At 34.5% G+C, this 26782-nt stretch overlaps 1 protein-coding gene across 13 annotated transcripts in view; it reads right to left on the bottom strand.

Moving 5' to 3' along the window:
- The window catches only part of IKZF2 (IKAROS family zinc finger 2), a 159858-nt gene that overhangs the window by 26819 nt on the left and 106257 nt on the right, over window positions 1-26782 (bottom strand). For all 13 annotated transcript variants that reach the window (XM_042950030.1, XM_042950033.1, XM_042950035.1 and 10 more), the window contains one exon: window positions 21671-21838. In XM_042950030.1, the coding sequence (XP_042805964.1) occupies window positions 21671-21838 (168 nt within the window). The remainder of the gene's footprint in view (window positions 1-21670; window positions 21839-26782) is intronic.

Raw genomic sequence — 26782 nt, forward strand, 5'->3', positions numbered from 1 at the left:
TTTATCCATTCACTAGTTTGGGCTGTGTCTAGTTTATGGCTATTAGGAATAAAGCTTCTACAAACATTTGCAAGCAAGTCTTTGCGCAGATTAATGTTTTCATTTCTCCTGGTTAAATACCTACAAGAGGGATTGCTGGGTCATATGGTAGGTATCTGATTGGCTTTATAAGAAACCATTCATATGTTTTCCCAAAATGGCTGTATCACTGCATTTTCCACTACAAACATATTAGTTAATAACTGCTCTAACATCCATGCCTACACAGTATTGTTAGTTTTTCATTGTACCCATTCTAATAGGTAAGTAGTGATATTTTATGGTGCCTTTAATTTGTGTTGTTCTGTTGTCTCACAAGACTGATCTTTTCATGTGCCTATCTGACACTCATATATTTCCTTTGGTTTGCCACTGACACATTTTCTTTAAAGTATCTGTTCAAATCTTCTGCCACTTTTTTTTTTTATTGTGTTTTTATTATCGAGTGGTAAGAGTTGTTGACATATTCAGGGTACAAGTCTTTTATTAGATATTGTATATGCTTTGCAGATATTTTCTCTGAATTTGTGGCTTGCCTTTTATTGGAGTTTCTTATGAAAAGTTTTTTTGATTTTGATGAGTACAATTTATCAATATTTTATGCTTTATTTTTTAAATATTCTGAGAGAGAGAGAGAGAGAGAACGAACAAGCAGGGGAGGGGCAGAGTGAGAGGGAGAGAGAGAATCCTAGGTGGGCTCCATGCTCATCCAGAGCTCAATGCTGAGCTTGATCTTAAGACCATGAGATCATAACCTGAGCCGAAATTAAAATTCAGATGCTCAACTGACTGAACTACTCAGGAGCCCCTATTTTTTTTTTTTATCCAAAAGATCTTACACTAACCAAATATCACAATAATTTGCTCTTCTGTTTTCTTCTAGAAGTTGCATTTTAACTCTTACATTTAGGTCTGTGACTCATTTCAACTTAATTTGTGTATATATGCAAGGTAAAGCCTATGCCATTCTTTTTTTTTTTTCTTTCTTAGTATTTATTTATTTTGAGATAGACAAAGTACAGAGGAGGAGCAGAAAGAGAGGTGGGGAGAGAGCGAGAATCCCAAGCAGGCTCCATGCTGTCAGTCCTTAACCAACTGAGCCACCCAGGTGCCCCGCTATTCTTTTTAAAATACGGATATCCAAATGTTCTACCTCCATTTATAGAAAATATTATCTTTTCCTCCTTAAATTATCTTAATATCTTTGTTAAAAATCAATTGATCATATATTGGGAGTATATTTTTTGATTCTCTGTTCTATTTCATTCATCCCTATGTCTATCCATAAACCAAAAGAACAGATACTTTTAATATAGTATTCAAATCAGGTAGTGTAAGTCACACACCTTTGCTTTTTCAAAATTATTTTGGCTGTTTTAGATCTTCTGCATTTCCAAACAAATTTTGGAATCAGTTTGTCAAATTCTACAAAAAAGCCTGCTGGGATATTGATTGGGATTGTATTAAACTGTTAGTCTTAATTTCAGGAGAATTAATATTTTAACAGTATTGAATCATTTAAACCATGATCATACTACATCTTTCCATTTCTTTAGATCTTTTGTTTCCCTCAGCAATTTTTTTCTTTTTCTTGCATAAAATTACATAAATTTATCTCTAAATATTTCATAATTTATGAATTTTATTTATTTTGGCTGCTATAGTAAATAACATGGCTTTCTAAATTTCAGTTTCCAATTTTCCATTGCTAGCATATAGAAATAAATTTGATTACCTTATATTTATGTTGCTTCTTGCAATCTTAATGAAATCCCTCATTAGTTTTAATTTTGGGGGGGCATGAGTTCCTTGTTTTTCTTCTGTATAGGTGATTATATCATCTAAAACTAAACACAGGTTTACTTATTCCCATGCAATTTGTGTATCTTTACTTCTTTCTGTTGCCATACTACATTAACAAGATTCCCAGCACAACGCTGAATAGAAGTAGAGAGAACAGACATTCTTGCCTTGTTCCTAAAAGGTAAACTTTCATTCATTAGTAGTATGATGTTAGCTCAAAGTTTTTCAAAAGTAGCTTTTTACCATGTTGAGGAATTTCTTTGTGTTCTCTTGCTGAGAATTTTTTCTCATGAATAAATACTGAATTATGTCAAATGCTTTTTCTGCATCTGTGAAGATGATTATATGTTTTCTTGTCTTTTTTTGTTGTTGTTGTTAATATGGGGAATTACACTGATATTTTTCCACTGCTAAATCAACTTTGAATTCCTGGCATACAATCCAGTTGGTGGTGATAGGTTATCTTTTGTTCATGAGAGATATGACTATATAGTTTTCTTTTATTGCACTGTCTTTGGTTTTGGTGTCAGGGTAACGCTGAACTAATAATTTGTTTGGAAGCATTTTTTCCCCTTCTATTTTCTGGAAGAATTTGTTCCCTAATGTTTCCTTAAATTACTTCTTCCTTGAATGTTTGACAGAATTTCCAGGTGAAGTAATCTGGAGTTTTCTTTGTGGGAAGGTTTTTACCCATAGTTTCAATTCCTGGAATAAATATAAGGCTATTCATAAGTATTTCTTTTTGAGTGAGCATAGATAAATTTTATATTTCAAGGAATTTATTTCATCCACTTAAATTTACTGACATAACGTTTGCTCATAATATCCCTGTATTATACTTCCAATGGCTATAGGAGGTTTAGGGACATCCCAATTTCATATCTGATGCTGGTAAATTGAGTGTTGTGTTTTTGTACTGATTGATCTTGGCTAGAGGTTTATATATTTTATTGATCTTTTCACAGAATCAGACTTTGATTTCATTGATTTTTCTGTATCATTTCCTGTTTTTTTCTTTCATTGATCTCTGCCTTTATTACTATTATTTCCTTCTTTTACACTCTCTAGATTTAATTTGCTTGTCTTTTGTAATTTCTTAAGGAAGCTTAATTAATTGATTTGAGACCTTTTTTTCTTTTCTAATATAAACACATTTACCTTTAGAACCACTTCTATTCTCATCACATTCACATTTTCCTTTATATTCTGAACATATATTTATAATAGCTGTTTTATCAACCTTGTCTGCTAATTTCTCCATCTGGCATTTATGGGTCTGTTTCTATTAACTGGTTTTTCTACTGATTATTGGTAATATTTTCTGCTTTCAATGCATATCTGTTAATTTTTTAATGGCATTCTAGATGTTGTGAATTTTACCTTAATAGATTCTAGATTTTGTTGCATTTCTTTAAGCTGTGGTTCACGTGTACCAGTCTGCCGTTACATTACTTGGAATCGGTTCAGTCTTTTTGATGTTTGCTTTTATGCTTCAAGGCAGTTCTAGAGCATGGTGAGTTACAAAGGCGATAAGCTTTTTGAGGATTTTACTCAGTGACCTATTACAGTCCTTCCACATTGGCCGGACAGCAGGGACTATTCCTATTGCTGCATGAGCTCCAGGAATTGTTTGGCTTTCTGCTTTCTTCCATTCCTTTTCCCAGATGCAAGTAGTTTTTTCATACACATAGGTAGATCACTATTAAGCCAAAGAGTCAAGGAGGATTCTGCAAAACTCCAGAGTTTTTTTTCTGTGCAGTTTCCTCCTGATACACTGCCTGCTACTCCTGTATACTCTTAGACCATTGATCTTACTGGATTCTAATGTGTCTCCTCAATTCAGCAAGACTGGCTCTGTTTGGGTTTCCTGTTCCTAAGCATGGCCTGGAAACTGCTTCAAGGAAGGAGGCTCAGATAATTAGAGGACTCTCTACCTTTGTTTCTCTACTCTCTGGAATCCTAGTCCTGCAGTGCCCATTGTTCAATGTCTAAAAGTCATTTAATATATTTTTGCCTGGTATTCTAATTGTTCAGAGCAGGGGATAAATCTGGTTCCTAATATTTCATCATGTTTGAAACCAAAAGCTATATATGTAATTGTATTAAATACCAAGAAAGTCACACTAACCTTGTAAGTTTTGTTACCAATACAATTCAAGTAAGTGAAATGAAGTTTCTTATGTCTAAAATTCTATAATATGTGTTATAATAAATAATAGTATACAGTATAATAAAGATTCTAAGACAAAAGAGAGCAGGGTTACTGTTCCCAACTATCTCAAAAGTTAATATGTAGTCTTTGACACACTGTCCCTCAAAAAAATCCTACACTAACAAAAAGAGAACTATCAGTATAATTTGTCAGAGCTATAGATACAGATTACTGAACTAACCTGAGCAATAAATTATAAATTGAAGATGCAATAAAGAAAATTTGATAATCCTGACAACTTTTCAATTAGAAAAAATTTGCTAGTATTTTCTCCATCTGTCATTATAAGGAATTAGAACTAAATACCTGCCCCTGTACTAAAAACCCCATATACCTACCCAAAAGGAAGACCAAAGCAAACAGCCATAAATAATTTTGAAATAGGAATGTTTACCATAAATTCATAGGGTGTTATGAAGGTATATAGCACAATCAAGTCTTGTTCACTTATGTTTTCTTGAAATATGTCACTTCAAGAGTTATCCTAGTGAAACCTATAAAACAAATTACAATAGCACTAATACATGTGGTAAATGTTTTATTCTTTATATAGATGTATGTATGTTTACACATACAGAAACATGCAAAAAACCACATCTATATACAGAAAATATATTTACCATTTGTCATGATACATATAAAATCAGCAACAGCATTATGCATATATCACATTCATTTTCCTTCAATAAAATTAAAAGCACCCACTGTCCTATGAATATTTATAATGCAAAAAATGGGAACTTTTTAATGTGATTTTACCTGGCAATTGCTTACAGAATTATAAATTAATCTGAAGAAAGATGGGCACTGAAATATAATGCAACTGATCATTTTTTTGAGTATCCATAAGTTATACTTTGTCTGAAATTAGTTGTCTATTTTTATTGTATGAACCCTCTATATAAACAATTCTAATGTTCTTGATCCCTACTGCTCTATTGCTGCCTCAAAAAAGATTTTGCCAATTCATATTCATGCTACCAGTGTACGAGAGAGCCATTTCACCATACTCTCAACCGGTACTCTGGTTAAAACAGTAATTCTCTAATGTGCTAAGCCTGTGATCCTTAAATTATAATGGGACACTGAAGCAAACTCTTGGGAAGGATATTTTAAAGTAAGATAAACACAGGATATTTAAAATTTTTGAGGGACATAATAATATTCAAAATTCCTCAGACATGCAAACTACTTGCTCAGTTTCAACATATCACATTACATTCTTTTCAATGACGTCATATCTTTGTGAAGCTAGGTTTCAGGAGCTGCGGCAACACAAAGCAAGTACTGTGTGAAAATAAATGTGGAACAGCAAATGAGAGTGGAGGTATCCAATCTGATTCTAAGATGTGGGAAGTTGTTCAGTATCCAACAAGGAGCACAATCCCATCAGTAAAAAATTGTGGCTGTTCAAGAATGAAATAAAAATATTATCTTGTCTTTCAACTTATGTATATTATTTTTTCAATTAATTGACAAAACCTTTTTGTTATCTGTTATGTGCCAACCGCCATTCAAAGAGCTGGGGATACATTAATAAATAAGACAGAGGAGGTCCACGATCTCACAGACCTTACCTTCAGATGACAGTGGGGAGAGACGGGCAACATGTACTTGAACCAAAAAACCAAGATAAGTACAGAATCTGATTCAAGCTCTATAAGACTTTAAGATAGAGACAGCAAGATCAAGAGTAACTAGGGGGATGCTCTAGGTAGGGTGCTTATGGAAGGTCACTTCAAGGAGATGCCATTTAAGCAAGTATCTCAAGGATAATGAGGCATCCATACCAAGAACAGGGGAAAGAACCGAAGGGAGAGACTTCTAGGATCATCACTGCAAAATCCCAAGAGTATAAAGGAATAAAGGAACCTAGGGTGGTAAAAAAACAGAGTGAGGGATAGAGTGGTATACAACTAGACAGAAAAGGTGAGAACTTCCACTGGCCATGATAAGCAGTTTGATTTTATGAGAATGGAAACCCATTAAAAGATTTTAAACAGAGAAATTACATGATTTAAACTGAGTTACTAAAGAGAATTCTGGCTGCTATATAGAGAACAGATTGGAAAGCAGGAGTATGTATGGTAGCTGAGATCATAGGCTTTGGGGTCAAGTAAAACACAGCTTATATCCCAGCTCTTCCTGAGTAAAAGTTGCAAAAAATATGCGTATGTGGTTTTAATGGCAGGATTTTTACTAGATCAGAGCCCAAGTTTTTAAAAAGTACTCTCACAAATCTTTGAGATTTATAATTTATAATGCTATTAGATTTATTTTATTCTAAATTTCTGTATGTCCTCAAACATTATGGAAATATTTATTTCAGTATGATATCCTTTAGTTTTGTTATATTGAGCACTTTGGTGTGTGGATGTGTGTATATGTGTTGTATGGTTAAAATCTAATCCAAGGTATACACTGTTGGTAAAATATGAATAAAAAAATTAGGTAAAAGTATAATAATAAACTTTACATAAAGAACCATACATATAATACTTAAAACTACAAATTGTGGGGATGTTAGGTAGCATCTCTCCTATTTATTTATTTACTCAATTATAAAAAATCTTGTGTATAGCTAACACCCAATGTTATATTAGTTTTAGATGTACAACATACTGATTCAGTTTCTTTATACATTATGCTATGCTCACCCTCTGTAGATTTAATTTTCCTTATCTGTAAAATAAGGCCCTTAAAATAGTGCTTTTTACAAGATAACAGCCCATTAAATATTAGCCATTAACTTTTTATTTTTGTAATGGACTGACATTTATCATTTACTAGGAAATACATATAATCACCACTGACCTCTACAAATCTTTAACTTTGTAGTTAACGCAAGAAGGTTCAACTGAAAGCACCCACAGATTCATTCATTCATCTGATACAGTATAAGGGAGCCACAGGCAAAACAGAGTAAGATCTCTTCTTGGAGATGCTGAATTTAGGATCTTTCATTTTTTAAATTTTATTTTAAGAGAGAGAGAGAGAGCAAGCAGGGGAGGGGTAGAGAGTGAGACAGAGAGGGAGATAGAAAACCAAGCTGACAAATCAGAGCCCGATGCAGGGCTCAAACTCATGAACCGTGAGATCATGACCTGAGTGGAAATCAAGAGTCAGATGCTTAACTGACTGAGCCACACAGGGGGCCCCTAGTATTCTTATCTATATACTTATTATCATAACATTTCTGTACAAATTAAAGGGATTACTACTGTGATAGATTGATTTCTGATACTTTAAAAAAAAATTTGGGGCACCTGGGTGGCTCAGTCGGTTGAGCGTCTGACTTCAGCTCAGCTCATGATCACACAGTTTGTGAGTTCGAGTCCTGTGTTGGGCTCTGTGCTGACAACTCAGATCCTGGAGCCTGCTTCGGATTCTGTGTGTTTCTCTCTCTCTGCCCCTCTCCTGCTCGCACTCTATCTCTCTCAAAAATAAACATTAAAACAAATAAATAAAAATTTAATTATGTTCTAAATATATATGATTATAATGAATGATATTGGTTTTTATATGCCTCATTTGTAAGATTTTTTTTTTAACCATTTGGGAGTTTTCTTACAAGATTTGGCAAGACAGTACAGGCTGTGGATGAACAGGTTTCTTTGACTCACATACACGGATCAAGTAGGAAAATAAGAGAGGGTGGAGGTTAGCTTACCAAAAAAAAAAAAATCCTTAAAAAAAACAAAATAAAAAAAACAGTGTGATGTGCCCTTTTGGACACTGAGTAATAAAGTTGGCATGCTGCCCTTCCACTTCTGCCATGAGTTCCAAGAGTACTAGGCCCACAGACTCAGGCATGTGGAAGAGAAAGTGTGAAATGGCCACAAATTCAGACTGTCCACACCAACATCCATGCAGGGTACAAAACTGTGCTAGTCAACTTGGTAATGAGACCAATGTCTATAGAAGACTTAGAAGAATGAGAAATGCCTCCATGATTCTTGCCTATTTCTTTACAATTCCTGACAAGAGAAAAAGATAAGGAGGAAAGGTTCCAGCAGTAAACTGATCTAAAAACTCCCTCACACAACTTAAGTGCTATATCACATGAGTATGTGTTATAGAAGATTTCTCTTTAATAATTCCTTCTAGAAATAAGTGTTTGAAATTTAAAGAAGCATGACAACTGCTATTTGAAAAAAGATGAGATCATATATGCTATTAAAAAATTTAATCTCACATACACAAAAAATTTAATTTCTGGGGCACCTGGGTGGCTCAGTTGGTTAAGCATCTGACTTCAGCTCAGGTCATGCATGATCTCACAGTTTGTGGGTTCGAGCCCTGCGGTGGGCTCTGTGCTGACAGCTCAGAGCCTGGAGCCTGCTTCGGATTCTGTGTTTCCCTTGCTCTCTGCCCCTTCCCAGCTTGTGCTCTCTCTCTCAAAAATAAACATTTAAAAATATTTCAAGAAGTTTAATTTCTGAGGGATGTATAAGGTAGAGTATATAATGATTAGTGGTCTGGAAAAGAAAAGTGTTCTACTTACTGGATAGAAATCACATGGATTGTCTTACCAGCTAGCTTGACTGAAAGTGGCTTTTCTCTCCTGATCATATTTCAATGGGCAGTGCCTTAAGGGTGTGTTTCAGAGTCCAGAATGAAAATACTAATCCCATTCCCTCTCTCCCGTGTTTATTGCAAAGCATACAGAGAAGTACCATGGGCATCATTATCAGGACTTGGGTGAAATCAGCACAGCACAGTTATGCAAATCATGTGTGCAACTGACACTGCTTGTGTACTATCAGTGTAATCCACCTCTATCAAGCACCTCCAGGAAGGAAAGGGGGGTGGAGGGTGGGGAAAGTTCACACTTGGGAGATCACCCAGAAAGTGGGCCAGGTGCCAAGTTTACAATCAGGTGAAAACAGTTCCTTCTCACGGGAAGTCTGCAGGACAAATTATACTACGCTTAATGCACCATCACTATTATGAATGAGCCACACTGGATTCAATTTCTGAATAATTTAATCCAATATGTCTATCATTATACTAGGCCATGGATTAGTAATTTTTAAATGTGTCTCTTTGGCATATCTGGTAGAAAAGTCATGATAATCTAGTTTCAAAATAACGTCAATATGAAAATAACTGATAATGATACTCTTTTAGCCAAGTACCTAATTTTCAGACATTTTTTACTCTTCACTCATTTCACAAATAATCAAATTGTTAATATTCAAAGGTCTATACTTTAAAAGCTGAAGTAATACTGAAGCAAACGTTGAAGGAATGGGGGAAAAAGGTAGAAAACAAAAGGAGACACAAGAGGGAAAGATAATTTAATACAAGATGGATCGTGATTACAAAAAGCAATATGCACTTTAGAATCCCTTCTAGTTTATGGAGTTCCTGATCAGTCAGTAATTAAAGGAGATGATGTGCCTGTGATAGTGAATCCTGTGGCAAGAAATGACAATATGTTTGAAGGCATTTCATTCTTAGGATGGATTAATAGACTATCCCGTGTGAAAAGACTTAAAACTAGAGTATTTGACCTTAAGTTGTTTCTTTAATAATATGGACAAAAGTTAGTTCTATCTCTCCAAGTCAGATACTGCTTTTGAGCTTTACTTTAAACAAATTTGAAGATGAAGAGCTATCTCTTCTTATCAGTTTCTCTGAGAGCATGTCGTTTATACCTTAAAAATACCACTTGGTTGGTTGAACATTCTCCTAAAGGTAAATGTTCAAATATATTCAAAAGCAGGCTGAGTCATAATATTTTATAGGTATTTTCTCATAATAGTTAAAAGCACAGCTGAACAAAACAGAAATTAGAGTTAAAAATAATGGAAAACATGTAAATGAGTTTATAACAGTACAGTATATAACTGATAATGTTTAAAAAAATCAGTATTGGGAACTAATTACAACTATTCAATACTTATGAGCTGTTTTTATGGATAGAATATAGACCTTGGGATTCCAGGGTCTAAAAAAAATAAAAAGGCAGTCCTTATATAACAGAATTAGAAAAAAATGTACAGTGAGGGGAAGTTATTGTTTTAACAGATGGATATTTATATGGTACATCTGGTCCAGCTGCTTTTTATAGGACAAAATAGTTTTAAACTGACAATTCGACATAAAGCACAAAGTTCTTAGGTTAAAACTGTCAAACACTGAATAATAGGCTACAAAGTAATATTGTAAAAATCAGCCTTCCTAAGGTGTTTGGAAATAAACTAGATAACTGTTCAGAATGACCATAAGTAAAAAGATGCAGACTTCAAGGCTCTGGAGGTCTCTTCAAACAGTTAGAACTCCAGAGTTATGTTATATCACATAACCTAATTTTACAAAGTATTTATTCTTAGGTGATCTGAATAAAGAATTATACAATAACTATTGGCCTAATTGAAAGCTAAGGTTTTCCTTGAAATACTATAGCAAGTCTTATTGAAAACTCAAAGGACTTATTTTTGAAAAATAAAATGAACAAAAAAATCAAATAATTCCTACACTGATCTGCTTACTCAATTATATTTTATTAATAAATCTCTGAACAATACTTTAGTGTTATAACAAACAAGCATCTTCAAAATATGAATGGTAAGGAATATTTACTTGGCTTTTTTAGAGTACAATAGATTTCCTTGGGACACTAGGATTTTTAATTTTCATATGTTTTAAAAGATTTCATTTTTTAAGCAATAAATGATTTTTGTTACGAATCCTTTCCTACTTACTTTTTCCTCCTTACAATTTATAATGCATATATACTATACAAGTTTCCATATATTAAAAATACATAATCTTCTATTCTGTGTTAAATATTTAATTTGGACACAGCATTAGAGTATGGGAGACATGTACCTGAAATGGCAATTAGAAAAAAATATGCAATTCTAGTTCCTCCTAGAGTTAAAAAAAATAAGTATGCTAAGTATTACTTTGATTAATAGGGGTCCAAGACTTAATTGAAACACTATTTCCCCAGTGTATTGGGTATAATAAAGACAATTAAAAGGAGCAATATATAACGTAAGAAGCACACTAATCAAATTTCTAGGAATGAAAGGACTATAATTACTTGTTAAACTAAAAATCTAAAAGACAAAACTAATAAAAATCATTTTTGTAACAGGAGTACTGACTCACTGATTCCTCATGAAAAACTCCCATAAAAATGTAATAAATTTTTATAAGGCAAATTAGATAATTTGTGTGGTAAATCTTAAGATTAATGGATAGAGTTTTAAATATAAACGAGTATCTTTTATTTTCCTGTACTCTTATATAAAGAAGTGTAGATATTTTATCACTGGGCTAAAAATTTGGCTGTAATCTTCAGCTGGTATACTGTTAATGATATATTCCAATTCTTTACTTCTTCTTCTTCCCCTCTCTTCCTACTCCCTCTTAGAATATCATTTAAATTCCACATGTAAAAAGATGTGTTTTTTTTTTTCCTTTTTCAGCCAGTCATCTTGTTTTGAGTGTGACAAAAAGCAAAAGTAGAAGTAAGGGTGTAATTGCTAGATGTTTGAATTTAGCTAACATATTGCAATAAATAAAGCAATTCTAAAAAAATATCCAGCATCAAGACAAGTAGATAAGCTCTAAATAACTCATAAGTGAAGATACTTTTAAAAAAACAAAACCTCAAACACTGATGGTTATTGTACAAGCATTTTTTCTGAATGGAGAGTATTTCAGAAAAAGGATACAGCATTGTCATAACCAAAGTAAGAAAGTTTTGATTTCTTCTGTTATAATCTTAAGAAGTGGGGAATAAAATATGGGAGTTATTCACAGGAATTATATGCTACTGAAAAAATAATATCATGTTAATCTGATATATTTCCATAAATAATAAAATTATACTATTCAAAAATTATTGTTAGAAAACAAACTTTTCCATGTCAAACACTAGTAAACACTACCAAAGTATTATTGTTCTTTAGGGGGTTCTGATTTATTAATTATTTATAAAACTTGATATCCTTTCACTTTTAAAAAAATGTTATCAATGACTGTAATCAAAATTTAAGGCATGCAATTAAATCAAGTAACCAGGGTTTTGTAACCTTAAACCCATTTTCTATTACAGTGTAAAAAATATCTTTTAGGTACTAATTAGCAAAGGTGAGGGAGGAAAAATTCAATGTTGTGTTGTAATTTTACTGGTGTTCAGCAATACAGTAGAAAGAGTTTTATAAAAAATACTTTTTTTTTCTAAGTTTATTTACTGTGAGACAGAACAAGCGTCCACCAGTATAGGAGGGGCAGAGAAAGAAGGGGAGGGAGGGAGAGGGAGAGAGAGAGAAAGGAAGGAAGGAAGAAGGAAGGAAGGAAGGAAGGAAGGAAGGAAGGAAGGAAGAAAGAAAGAAAGAAAGAAAGAAAGAAAGAAAAGAAAGAAAGAAAGAAAGAAAAAGAATGAATCCCAAGCAGGCTCCACACTGTGCACAGCCAGATGCAGGGCTTGAACCTACAAACCATGAAATCATGACCTGAGCCAAAATCCAGAGTTGGACGCTTAACCCACTGAGCCACCCAAGCATCCCTAAAAAAATACTCTTAAGTGGGAATGTGTTTTAAGTAAACTTCTGCATATCTGGACCTAAGAGTACAAAATAAGAAAATGTCTTTATCAAGGCTCTTTTTTTTTAAATATTGTGTTTTATTTAAGTTTTTATTTATTTTGAGAGAGAGAGAGAGAGAGCATGTGTGTGAGCGGGGGAAGAGCAGAGAGTGCGGAGAGAGAGAAAATCCCAAGCAGGCTCCACAATGTCAGTGTGGAGCCCGATGTGGGGCTCAGACTCACACGAATGGTGAGATCATGACCTGAGCCAAAACCAAGAGTTGGACACTTAACCAACTAAGCCACCCAAAGCTACCTCTTAAATATAGGTTAGCATGGGGCGCCTGGGTGGCTCAGTTGGTTAAGCGACCGACTTCAGCCAGGTCACGATCTCACGATCTCGCGGTCTGTGAGTTCGAGCCCCGCGTCAGGCTCTGGGCTGATGGCTCGGAGCCTGGAGCCTGTTTCCGATTCAGTGTCTCCCTCTCTCTGACCCTCCCCCGTTCATGCTCTGTCGCTCTCTGTCTCAAAAATAAATAAACGTTAAAAAAAAAAAAAAAGGTTAGCAGATAGTTGCAGAGAAGTAATAGTGGTGCTATGAAGGTTTGTGAAAACAAATCCTACTCAATTTTATGCAAATCTATTTTAAAGTTAAACCACAGCAAACTGTAAGAAAAAAACAGTGGGGAGTAGGGACTAGTCTTTTACCCTTTAAGATTTGGCTGTAATGAATGATCAGCAGCCAACTTCTGGCAGAGAAGAAAACACACTGTATTTAGTTAGCATCATATAATATTGGGAGCACAGGGAGATTTAAAGATCAAATTAAGCGATTTGATGCAGTCATATGACTAATTTGCAATGAGCCATTCTAAACCCAGATATTTTGACCTCTAGATAGTTAGTATTTTTTTCTTTATCATTTGGAATTAATAAAGTTTTATAGGATAAATATATAGGGCTGTATCATTTATCCCAGAACATAAAGTATAGATTTTGGAGTTTGACTACCTTGGTATGAATCTAGGCTCTGTATGACCTCTCTGAGCATCAGTCCCTCATCTGTAAAATAAGAATAATAACAGCAAAAAGCTCTCTTGACCAACTGCCTCTCTCTAAAGCCCTGAATTCCTGGAGCTCGTAGGCCCCTCTTTGTATGCCCAAGTAAACACTCCAGTGGTTGAACTAGTCACTGAGTCCTTTGCCAGCTGAACCTGTTATTATGATTACATAAATTATTTAAATTTCCATATTTCAAGAAAATAAATACAAAACTAAAGTTGTTTCTGAAAACTAACTTTGCCACTCCGGAAAGATTCAATAAAGGTGAGTTGACTTAAAAAATACTAAAGAATTGTAGATGGGCAAGGATACTCCTAAAAAATAGTGAGAAATCTTAAAAATTTAGCTGTTGCATAACAAGGGTGTTTAAGTTCTTAAAGACACTGAAAAAAGGGTCGCCTGGGTGGCTCAGTCAGTTAAGCAGCCAACGTTCATGATCTCATGGTTTGTGGGTTCGAGCCTTCCATGAAGCTCTGTGCTGACAGCTCAGAGCCTGGAGCCTGTTTTGGATTCTGTGTGTGTCTCTGTCTGACTGCTACCCTGCCCCCACCCACCCCCCAACTTGTAGTCTGCCCCTCTCTCTCTCTCTATCCCAAAAATAAATAAACATTAAAAGAGTATTATTAAAAACAAAAGACACTGAAAATGGAATTAGAGATGATGCATTATGACTGTGGTTTAGGACAGAAAAATTATATGGAATTCCAAAACCAAATTCCTCACTGAAAGAAAAGGGACAGGCCTTATATCAAGAGGTAAATGATTACATAGATTATATATTTTTTAAATGTAAAGACTTTTATCAAAAGAATTTCTCATGTTACTAGACTTACTGCTGTTAATTGATAAAATGCCTGGCTTTGCTCATGTCAGATAAAGGGCTTTAATTAAAGGAATAATCCTTGGGAAGTGCTTCATACAGTGCCTAACATCTAGGAAGGTCTCAAGAAATTCCATATATTATCTGGTAAGTAATTACTGGGACTAAACAATCAAAACCAAGATACTACCCGGTGTCCTCTAAAGTATGCAAGTAGAGTTTCAAACAGGAAAGGGACAACAGAGAATGAATGTATACTGTATTCTCTCTATATTTTTCCTGAGTGTTTTTTTTTTTTTTTATTTAACATATAAGTGTACATCAATATCAGGCTCTTTGTTACCAAACTAGTAGATGTGAAAATTTTCAAATCTAAAATACAGGAACCAAAGATGCAATATTAATATTATAGAACACAGTAACTAAAACAATGGACAGTCATTACCCAAAGTGGGGGGGAGTAGGAGGAACCAAAATACTTTGTACTAATTATATTCATAAAAAACAGAAATTAATATTAAAATCATTATATTATGTTTAATACCCTATACTGATCATTTTAAGCACTGGTTCCTAAATTTTAGTCAATCTCTGGCCTATTCTGTTTCACCTTCATAGCCATTTTCACCCTTCTTTGCTCCTGCAGAAAGCTAATTCCTATTGGCTTCATCAGTAGGCTCCTTTGTTCTCTGGCTTCTGGATGGGTTCAGTTAATGTAAGGCATCAAGAGACTGGAGGGTAGAGAAAGTGAGGTCAAGGTGTTTATTTCTCAGTCACAGGTTAGTAGGGGGTACATTCCTCTACTGAAGGTCAGTGTTCAAGACCCATCTCCCACCTCTCTTAATTCTAGTGATCCCTTGATCCCAATGTCCCTCCAGACATAGGGCTGCTAATAGCTTCTTACTATTGCTAGCCTCAGAGTGCTTCAACAATCTTTTGTTGGTTTCCTTTATGACTCACTATTCTCTTGTTAATGTTATCATGAATGTCTCCAAATTTCCCCCCATTTGAGTGTCTCATTGCTCCTGTCATGGCCTTGATGGATCCTTACTAGTAGGAGTGGCCCAAGGCTTCAAAGAGTCAAAATGGCATTTTGGCATTAACTTGCTCATATTTGTTATTTTTTTTCTATATATATATATTTTTTAACGTTTATTTATTTTTGAGACAGAGAGAGACAGAGCATGAATGGGGGAGGGGCAAAGAGAGAGGGAGACACAGAATCGGAAGCAGGCTCCAGGCTCTGAGCTGTTAGCACAGAGCCCAATGTGGGGCTCGAACCCACAAACTGTGAGATCGTGACCTGAGCTGAAGTCAGACGCTTAACCGACTGAGCCACCCAGGCGCCCCTGACTTGCTCATATTTGAAGAGAACAGAAAGGCCTCCTTAATGGGAAGCTGATGGGATACTACTGTTTCTAGGCATTTGTTGGCAATGTGACTACTTAAATTATCACTGCTGGTAGCATGTAGCCTTTACTTGCTGAAGTGACAATGGTGGTGTTTAGAGTGAAGACTGGTGTGTGATATGGCTATTTCTGATGGCCCTAAGGATTATACAAAGAAGAAAGGACAGTTTGAAGGCCTTGAATGATCACTTCATGTTAGAGCACAAGTGGAATATCAAAGTCCTCTGTTGACTTTAAGAGTCCTTATTTACTTAAGCCTCAGGACAAATAAGGCTAAAAACCAACTCCAGAATCTGACTTGAATAGTTATGGAATTGCTGTAGTAAGTAAAATGGGCAATACCAATACAACTTGGTCTTGGTAATGGACTAGTGAAACATGGGATGGTACTATCTGATCAAATACTAAGGCTCAGAATGTTGAACCCCCAAACACTCCCAAACCATCCTTGCTGGAAGACACAATCCTCACTTCCCACACTGCCTTCTAAGGAAACCAATGTTCCTATAAATCAGCTATCCCATAGTAAGGGACTTTTAATTGCTTTAGCGGAGGCAAGGACCCAATCAGAGAATGGCAATTCTTTTAAGGACTCATTCCTATTACCTCTCATTGCCCCTCATCTCATAGTAAGTTAGATCCTAATATAACCAAAATCAAGGCTTGATCCAGGTGACAGCCTATATACTGAAAGAACTGTAAAACTACCAATTTGTATCAACAGGAGTCCAGTTAGCATGTAAGGGAATGAATTGATACTAAAGGTTTTATATCAGGAAGATGAACCAAAATGCTAGATTATCTAGGGCCAAATTTATCAAATATATGTATTCACCTGGGATTTGGGACTTAATACATTGCCTTGAGCAAGGAGGAGTGACTAGTTAATTGAATTCTTGATTCAATGATGGTTTGTTTGTAAAAAGTTGAAATGCCACAATTTTCTTGGCATAGCAAAGAGGAAGAAGAACAAAAGCTCAAATAAGTAAGAATAATGGAAAAGATCAATTATGAACCACCCTGTTCAGTGTGCTGCTAACATACTTCTGAAAGCACGTGTGGAGCATTCCCTTCACCAAAGAACTACTCTGGTAAGGAAAGAAGCCACATGCTTCAAAAGCTTATGGTAACCGGGGGAGCCTGGGTGGCTCAGTTGGTTGAGCATCCAACTTCAGCTCAGGTCACGATCTCATGGTTCATGAGTTCGAGCCCAGTGTTGGGCTCTGCGCTGACAGCTCAGACCCTAGAGCCTGCTTCAGATTCTGTGTCTCCCTCTCTCTCTGCCCCTTCCCTGCTCGTGCTCTGTCTCTATCTCTTTAAAACAAAAAAAGCTTATGTTAACTGTCTTCCCTTGTCTGGGGAGAACAATGATAGATATTGTAAATAGAACTGAGCTCCCTGATTTAAATGTATGTGTGACCTCAGAGTGGTCGAGGCTCTATGTTAGGAACAAATATCAGGAAGGTGCAATTACCTTAACAAACCATAGGGATGGGGTGATAATCATGATGTTTTGTGCCATAGGGTCCTAGGGCAATGGCTAATCAATTATGGAGTCCCCAAGAATGAAATAAATGGTTAGACTACCAAGCTGCTAACCAACTTATGCAGAAAATGTCTAGGTCTTATGGGCAAAAACTGAACTTGCATAGCCATGGTGGGATTCATGATCTCTTATCCAGTGCCTATATCTAAGCCTATTGTATTCATAGCCCAAAGTCACATAATTAGATGAAGACAGTCCCTTTTGGAAAAGATCCTGACACCCGGCCATGGATATATGCTATGAATCTTCTTCTAAGTCATTCCAGAATCACCATGGCCATTTATGATGGCGACTATGCACTAGGAAGAGGGAAATAACAAGTCTTACCACATATTATCAGTTAGTGCTATTAGAAATAGCTCTGAGCTGACATTAATCTCTAGAACTCCAAATGCCATTATGGTCCACCAGTTCAAAGCGGGGTGCATATGGAGGTCAAGATAAATATGTAGACTTTACCCAAGTCCATCTTACAGTATTGTGAGAACAAATAAATTAAGCAATAGGAAGAACTGTGGTTTTTTTTTTTAAGTTTATTTATTTATTTTGAGAGAGAAATCAGGGAGGGGGCAGAAAAAGAGGGGGAGAGAATAAGAATTGCAAGCAGGCTCCACACTGCCAGCACAGAGCCCAAGTGTAGGACTCAAATTCACGAACTGTGAGATCATGACCTGAGCCAAAATCCAGAGTCAGACACTTAACCAACTGAGCCACTCAGAAGCCCCATGCAATGGACAGGATTCTTATGTTGGTTCCCTGACCCAGGGCTATTACCAAAAGCTGAGAACAATGCTGTATGGTGCAAATATGAGTCACACGTGTAATTTCAAATTTTCTAGTGGCCACATTTTAAAAAGTTGGCATTAATTTTAAAAGACTTTATTTAATCAAAAAATCATTTCAACATTTCATCATCATTTGCCTGCAAGACCTAGACAACCATATTTAGGTGCTTAACAGCCACAAGTAGCTGGTGGATACCACATTGGAGATCATAGCCTTAGACTTATATCTCTCCCAAGACAGTAAACTAAAACTGAAAGATGTTGGGTAGGGATTCCTACACACACTCATTTATACTGTTTATTGGGCTAATGATGGTTTATACTGTAAGATGGTTCTGTGGATGAATGTAGACTTAATCACATCAAGAGCCAACTACAGATGCAGTTCTAGCTGTAATACCTTTATTGGCGCATATTAACATAGCCCCTGATACCAGGTATGGAGGTAGTGACTTAACAATTTCTTTGAAAAATAATTCCTTATCAACAAAGATAATCTGAAGCAATGTGCCTTCACATTGCAGGGACAGCATACTTTTATTATCTTAGCTTCAGGCTAGGTCAACTCTCCTCTTTGCTATAATACAGTGCAAAGAAATCTTGTTCATCTTGACATCCCACAGAACATCAAGTTGGAACATTACATTCATGGTACTGACTGGACATGGTGAGCAGGAAGTAGTAAATACCTGAGATGCCTCAGTAAGATATATGCTAGAGAATAGATAATTGCCATAGAAAGTTCAGAGACTAGCAGCATTAGTGAAATGTTATGGGTTTAGTGGTCTACACATATTGAATTTGATCTTCTGTAATAAATGCAAATGGCTGCACTTTGCACCTGTCATCATGAAGAAGGAGGCATGTTTGGGTATATTGTTCTGATGTATGTGCTAGGTACCCAAAGGAAGAATGTTTCCACCATGGATCAGAGCTCTGAGTCGGTCATCTTGGACTACTCCCTGGCTATTTGGGGGCATCTCAAGCTGCTAAAGTAACAGGGAGAGAAGTGGACTATTGGTTGGTAACTTTTCCAGATTACCAAGATGATTTGGGGTTGTTGCTATGTTTGGAACTCAAGAGATTCAATGGGGCACCTCTTTTTAAGAAATGTGCCCAATAATCCTGGTTACTGGAAAACTGCAGTAGTCCCAGGAAAACAGGACCATCAAATACTCAGTATTTGTAGAAATTAAGATTTGGGTCATTCATCAGATAAAGAATCCTGTCTAGCCCAGGTGCTACAAAACAGGGTAAGCTTAAGGGGAAGGTGGAATTGGTAGTAGAATAAGAAAGCTATAATGATCAATTTGAACTTTCTGAACAATTAGAGAAGCATGGACTTTAGCAGCTATGTTTTACACTGTATATAAAAAAACATTGGCAAATATTTTAGGTTACAGTTGGAAGTATAACTGAATTCATGTCACCCATTGATGAGGCAGTAGCTGGATGACACCCCCCTCATTACTCCATTAAGCTCTCCTTAATTAGCCACTTTGAGTCTGTTTATATATCTACAAAATCATGACTTTGTATACCAATTTGTAAAATCAGTATGATTGCCGCTATGGGTCCATGTCTTTATTTTTTTTGAACCTCAAAGAGGCAATATATTTATTTACAGAATATACGATTTCACAGAAACAGCTTCACTTTACACACACACAATTTATAATTACACAGAACCATGTAAGAAATGTCGTGTCTGGCCTGGTAAAAGCCAATTGGAATGGCCTACTTTTGGAGTGACACCTTTTTCATCCCTCACTTCATTAGGCACCAGTCAGGAACCCCTAGATGAGTCATGACTAATTTGCAAAAAGATGCTGATTGAAACTGCCCAGCTCAATAGAAACAAAAACCAAAGTGTCTTCTTAAACACCACCCACAGGGATGGATGTGTTAAAAGAACAAAAAGGATATCAAGGCAACACAAATTAAGGTGAGTATTGAAATCCTTCTTGAGTGCTGAAGGCATTAAACCTTCTAAGGATAATATAGCAATCCCAGGTAAAGTAACATGTGTACATTAAACCATGATTATTAAAAGCAACACAATTTTGTTAAGAATGAAATAGATGCTTAAAGTTGTATTTTTGCTTCAACTTCATGTAACAGCTAATGTTCATGCAAAGCTATGTTTTATATAATCTGTGGTCAGCTCAGTAATACTTTAATAAGCCAGAGTACATGGCTAGCTAAAGGAAGTTACTGTCACATCTTAACATTCTTTAATAAAGAATAATTTTTATAATAAAGATGTAATTTTCATAGCATAATTTAAAATATAAAATGTCATGGTTGGAAATAAGGGAATTGCTATGAGTCAGGGAGGCAAGTAACTATATATACTTAAAATATTTTGTTTTAATGCTTGAATTAATTTCATTTTTCTACAACTGCTCCACATTGACAAGTTAATATCTAAATTAGTTTTATACATTTCACATTCATGTTAAAAAATAAGGCCTTAAGGATTAATAGGAAAAAATGTAAAAACAGGTAATACAAGTATTACCTCACAATCCACAGCACTCTCTAATACAATTTGTCAATGTAGATGAAAATATCACTTCCATCATATCTTCATATTAAAATTAAATTTTAATATGTCATTATGGACAGAAGGATATAAAACTGGCTGGAGAGTACTCTATATTAATTTTCTGCCTTTAACTTCTTGGTTATGGCAATTCATGCTAAAAGTCAAATGAGATTCACTCAGATTTCTAATCATTCTTTCTCTTTTATGTACTATATTCTAGCATTTTAAAAATATCACACTTACTCTAGATTTTCTAATGATGATTTATGAAGCAGAGAAATGTTTCAGAGAAAATCCAATGACTGTATTTTGAGAGTTAAAGAAACAAGGAGCGTTTAAATGAAATATAAAATACTCCACAGCCAATTTGCTAATGAGCATAATATTTTCAAGTTTAAAAATAGTGATGTTTGATTTCCCACTCCCAGACTGGGCACTATATCAGTTGAAAAATATCACAGCTTTCATCTCCTCTATGGTGATATCAGTATGTAACTATGATATTTTACTAGATTTTCTATTATCCTGGATTAACCATAATTACAGAATAAATTATACATTAATTTATGTTATAAATTAAATTATTAATTATACTGACTTAATAATTATAAAATTAAAAATCACAGAAAATCCATAGAACACTTGTTTCCTTACTTCAATGGCTTAAAATAAGAGACTTTTCAGTTGACAGTGCTCCTTTTTGCCAAGTCTACGAGTCTAAAAAAGGAAGGGCCATATGCAACTTGCAAGATTTATCAGTTACTCAGTGTACACAAATAAAAATATTGTCTAGATAATTCCTAGCCATATACCAAAGCTATAAATTACTCTGCATCATTCTTTAACACTTTGCTGAATTCTCGTATTTTAGCTTTCTTCTCAAAGAGTCAGTGACACTTACCAGAGTGGGTCCTGAGGTGTCCTGTGAGGGCGTCCCTTCTTCTACAGGCATAGCTACAAAAAGGACATTTGAACGGCTTCTCTCCAGAGTGTAACTTTATGTGTCTCAAAAGGTTTCCCTTCTGAGTAAAAGAAGCTCCACACTGGTTACAGTGGAAGGGACGTTCACCTGCCAAAAGGAAAAGAGGTAGAAAAGATCAAGTAGGTTATACGCAAGTGACCAATTTGCTGTAGACTACTAATTGGTGCTAGGTTCTCTGTGCTGAGAATATTCTCCCCTGTAGGTCTTCTAAACCTTTATCTAACTAAAATTTGCTAATACCAAAGCCTTAAACTTCAGGCCAAGCACCGCTCTCTCTCTTTATATAAATTTTACAGGATTCCTGTCACTGACTCAAAAGAATCAGCAATAGCACTGACCACTGATTGAACAACTAAGTGCCATCACTTTACTGACTTTACTAGTTGCTTTACAGAGAATGTTTCAATCCTTATATTTCTAATTAGGTATCTATAATTTCAATTTACAAATGAAGAACCTGAAGTTCAAGTATCAAAGCATCTGATTATAGTCACAGAGCTAAAAAGTACTCAAACTGATAACTGAATCTTGCTTAGTTGGACAACAAAATCTTGCTCTGTTGTGCCACACTATCTCTTTTAAAGTTACAGAAATTTTAGTTTGGCCTGGAGGGGATCTTTAGTCTAACTCTTTCATTTAGCTGATGATTTATTACCAGGGGGCCAAAAAAGTTCAATGAATGAACCAGGTTAACAAAGCTCATTATCACAAAATCTCTAAAGCTTCACCCAGGCCCCGGGTCTCTCGATTCTCCTAGTCACTAACAGTGAAAGCTTTGGAAAAATTTCTGATATAAACAGTGAAAATCCAAAGAAAATTATTAATCCAGACATTTCCTGTATAATTTTGTTGTGAAAATAATTTTATAGAAATCTTTTCTCTCTTTTCTCCTATTACTGAATACCACTATAAAACTGTTCAAGCCAGAATTATCAGTTTAGTCTATTGGGTCAACTGGTTGTCACAAATGTCACTGAACATAAAAATGCAGTTGAGGAAGGAGTAAAATTGGCAAGTACGGTCAAACCATGAAGAAAATGCTATTTTAAGTTTGCCAGTCTCTAAAGATATTCATGAAATAAATTATAAAAATTAGTACATAAATAGTACAAAGTAGTAAAGCTCAAAGTTTAGAACAGAAAGTTAAAAAAAAAACAATTCACTTTTGGTTTAACTGTACTATTTCTGTATTTGAGGTTAGATGAAGATTATAATTTTAATACCTAAAAATTTATACTGAATTGTCATGTTTTATATCTTTAACTGAAACATTTGTAAATAGTGAATAAGGAAACCTCAATATTTGGGTGAGGCCTTTAATGCAAATTCAGTGATTCTTTTTATTAAAGAAAGGTAGGAGGCATAAAGAAGATAAATTTTGGCCATTTTCTTGCAGCTGCCACTGCATATTCTATCATATAGATTTGTTATAATACCTAAAGACATTGAGTGATACATCAGGTGTTATCTGAAATTCCTTACTACTTGCTCATCTTGGAACTTTTTATGATATATACCAAGGGAAAAAATATATATATATAATCTGTGTTTGTGTAGCAAGGGTTAAGGTTTTTCTTACAAAATCTGGAGATCTTCTGAGCTAATTTATGAAAAAGTCCTTGTGCTGGTGTGTTAAGTGAAAATAATTTATGTTATGGTTACCTTAAATTTTATCTTATTTCATTTTTTTGGTTCATTTGATAAAACTGACAATTAAATCAATGCTAAATACTGCTTAAAGGAGAAATACTTTACCAAGAAACCTCTTGTATGAAGTCTCACATCGCTAATAAAAGTTTTAAAATAAATCTAAAATTGGTACATCTTTACACACACGCGCACGCACACACACACACACACACACACACACAATTTAATTCATTGACATTTTTTTCAATGAAATAGCAGTCCATAGCTTTTTAAAATCAGGATTTTCTACTACCCACCCCTGCCACGGAATTACTAATAAAAAAGAAAGAGGCAATTTCTCTGTAAAAATTTTTATACCATAGGAAAATAGCAAATGGAAATTATACTTTTCACTCCAAATATTTGATTTTACTTTTGAAATCTCTCTATGTAGGGTCTTCCAGGCAAGTAACAAATTAGTATGCCATAACTTTAAAATGAATTAAATTAGTTTGGTAAACAAAAACATTTGAAATCATGTTTGCCTTTAGAATATACTCCTCAAACATGCTAACTTAGATTTTCATTAAGCCTCTTACAAGTGAAATATTTAAAAATTCCTAATTTAGACTACTGAATTTGTCATTCCAAGTAATACTAATCAAAAAAGAAAAATAAATAAAACAATAACTATCTTTAAAAAGAATTTTAAAATTCATCTAATTGAGTATATGAGACTAATGCATGACAGGATAATTTCATTTTTACATTTACAAAATATTCCAGATATCTTCAAATATTTTTAGTAAGAATTATTTCTGAATTTATATGATCATCCTTAAAGGGGTCAGAGAAATAAAAAGAGGTCTAGGTATATCAGGAAATATTGTCTGTTGCTGAGTATGTAAGTCTTACATGGGAGGCATTTGCTAACTATATTCTATGGCCATGGGAAATAAAGAAAGGCATGATGAAGGTAACAAGTCATGTTCCCATTTGTGATAAGAGGAAAAGGGCAATGATAATAATTCACTTTTATTTCAATTGGATGAAGCTTTTAGAAATAATCCGCTTTACATGAATTAAGTCTTGAATAGGGATTATGAGATATGTGGAAAATGATCTGATATTTAAGTAAAAGGTTCACTTAGCTACCCATATTGCGTATTACTTGAAACAACACATCTCAATTATTTTTTAAATAATTTGCTCTTTCTGTAATAATAGACTGAATCAACTAGTCCTTTTAGAATTAGTTTAGACTTTGTCTGAAAATATATTAATCATGTTCTTCAAATATAAATAAACGCAAACTTCAGGAAAACATCACAAATTTACTGAATTCACTATATAGTAATTCAATTGAAAAAATCAAGTAGGCTACTGTATCTGTGATAACTAATTCCCCCATGGGGTGGGCACAAAAGTCTGGATTAACAACTCTGAATCCAGGAGAACAATTAATATGTAGCCATGCTGTCATTCATTTCCATTCTCAATCTGCTTCTTGTTTTGTTTTTTTGTTTGTTTTTTTAATCTACTCAAGGACCTTTTTGTGGTTATTCCCAGAATGAAGTTATCTATTATCTATTGAAATTATATTTCAATATTTTATATACTTTCATAAACACATATTTCTAGATCTGTGTTTAAATATCCAATTGAAATACAAATATACATGCATCAATTTGCTTTCGTAAATCAAAGAAAGAGGGTGTTCCGTGTTGGATGGAACAACTACCTACAAATATGAAAAATCCCAAGCACCTGTTGAGAGGGCCTTGGAGCAAGAGAATGGTTCCACAAAGCTACAATGTACAAACTAGTGTGCTTAAAACTTAAGTTACAAAGTTGGGAATACTCTACCCCAAAGAAGGGCAAAGTTAAGGATAGACTGTATTTATAATGTCCGCATCAATTCATGTTTGTGCATGAATTGATTTACTACCCCTACTTCTTCTGCCTATATCCCAGTGAAGAGTGCCTGGAGTATCCGATGACAATATTACCTGATTACCTACTAAAGTAGCAATACCAATGAAATAACACAAAGCCATTTGTAAGACACTGGAATTGGTACTTTAGTAGAGTATGAAAGAGAAAGAAGAAGAAGTGAATTAGATATGATACTCCATGTCATTTTAGTAAACTGGGTGGTTGTGTAGCTTTTTTCACTATCAATTTTATATTAGATATTCTATGAGCTAAACACACAAACATGTTTCCTAAAGGCTTTCTAAAAATTTAAGACCATGCCTTTTATACTAGCTGTAAATAATTGGTAACAGGGGGAAGTTCTAGAATGAAGACAGTAGTTCATGGTATTAATGAGAAAACATTTGGTTAATGACTAGATCCTGACCACATTTTTTCAATCTAGTTTAAATTAAAATTCACAAATAGACTTTCTGTTCTTGAATAGTATTAAAATGGAGTTGAAAATGTCATGACCCATTCAGATGTATAAAGTGGGTCATCAGAAATACATATAAACATAGTAAATGTAAAGATACATCACAATTTTAAGGTCAACAATGTGTGGCAGGTATCCCAGGCTCCTCTAAGAATGGCTATTAACTTTAACAAAAACTTTCCAGATCTGAGGGAAGTATAATGTTTACAATACTCCAATAAACATTTATTAACAATAAAAGTTCACTGAGTTGCAAGAGGACTTTAAATAGCCATTTTGCCCATTCTCCTTGCCTTTGATAGTTGAGTGAATCCCATATTCATAGACCTTCCAGAAATCTGTATAACTAAAAACATTTTCCATGTCAATTTCAGGATTTTCAGAATGAAAATAATTCAATGCTGCTATAGTAGTAAATATCAAATGAACAGTAGAGTAGGTATGAAACTACTTTTGTGTTTACAAACCAACAATCCTCATGACAATCACTGCAGATACAGTGAAACATTGATTAACCCAAATACTCAATAGAGCATACTCAGGTTCTTCAAATTTCCTTGACTCAGACCATAAAAGGCTTATTAGAAATCTTATAAAAAAGTTGTTGTTAGTGTACTTTTCAGCCTTAAAATGCACACTATATGCAATTCAAATGAAAAGTCATTATACTAATTTTGTTTATATGTTGCTAGAAGGGGAAAGTTACACATTGGAATGGGTGTTATCTTCCTCAATATAATCACTGTGAGATAATGAATACATAATAACTATGTAGAACTCTTCTTTTAGAACTGCAATTAACATTACTTAATGAGCATAGAAGAAAAGAAGACTCATTATTTTATAGACTTTTCATATTTTTATTATCAAATATCAAACCTGATCTTTTAACTTTCCTAGGAGAATTTTTTTTTAATTGAATGTTTATTTATTTTTGAGAGAGAGACAGAGTGCAAGCAGGGCAGGGGCAGAGGGAAAGGGAGACACAG

This window comes from Panthera leo, chromosome C1 (assembly GCF_018350215.1).
Source record: "Panthera leo isolate Ple1 chromosome C1, P.leo_Ple1_pat1.1, whole genome shotgun sequence".
NCBI classification, from domain to species: Eukaryota; Metazoa; Chordata; class Mammalia; order Carnivora; family Felidae; genus Panthera; species Panthera leo.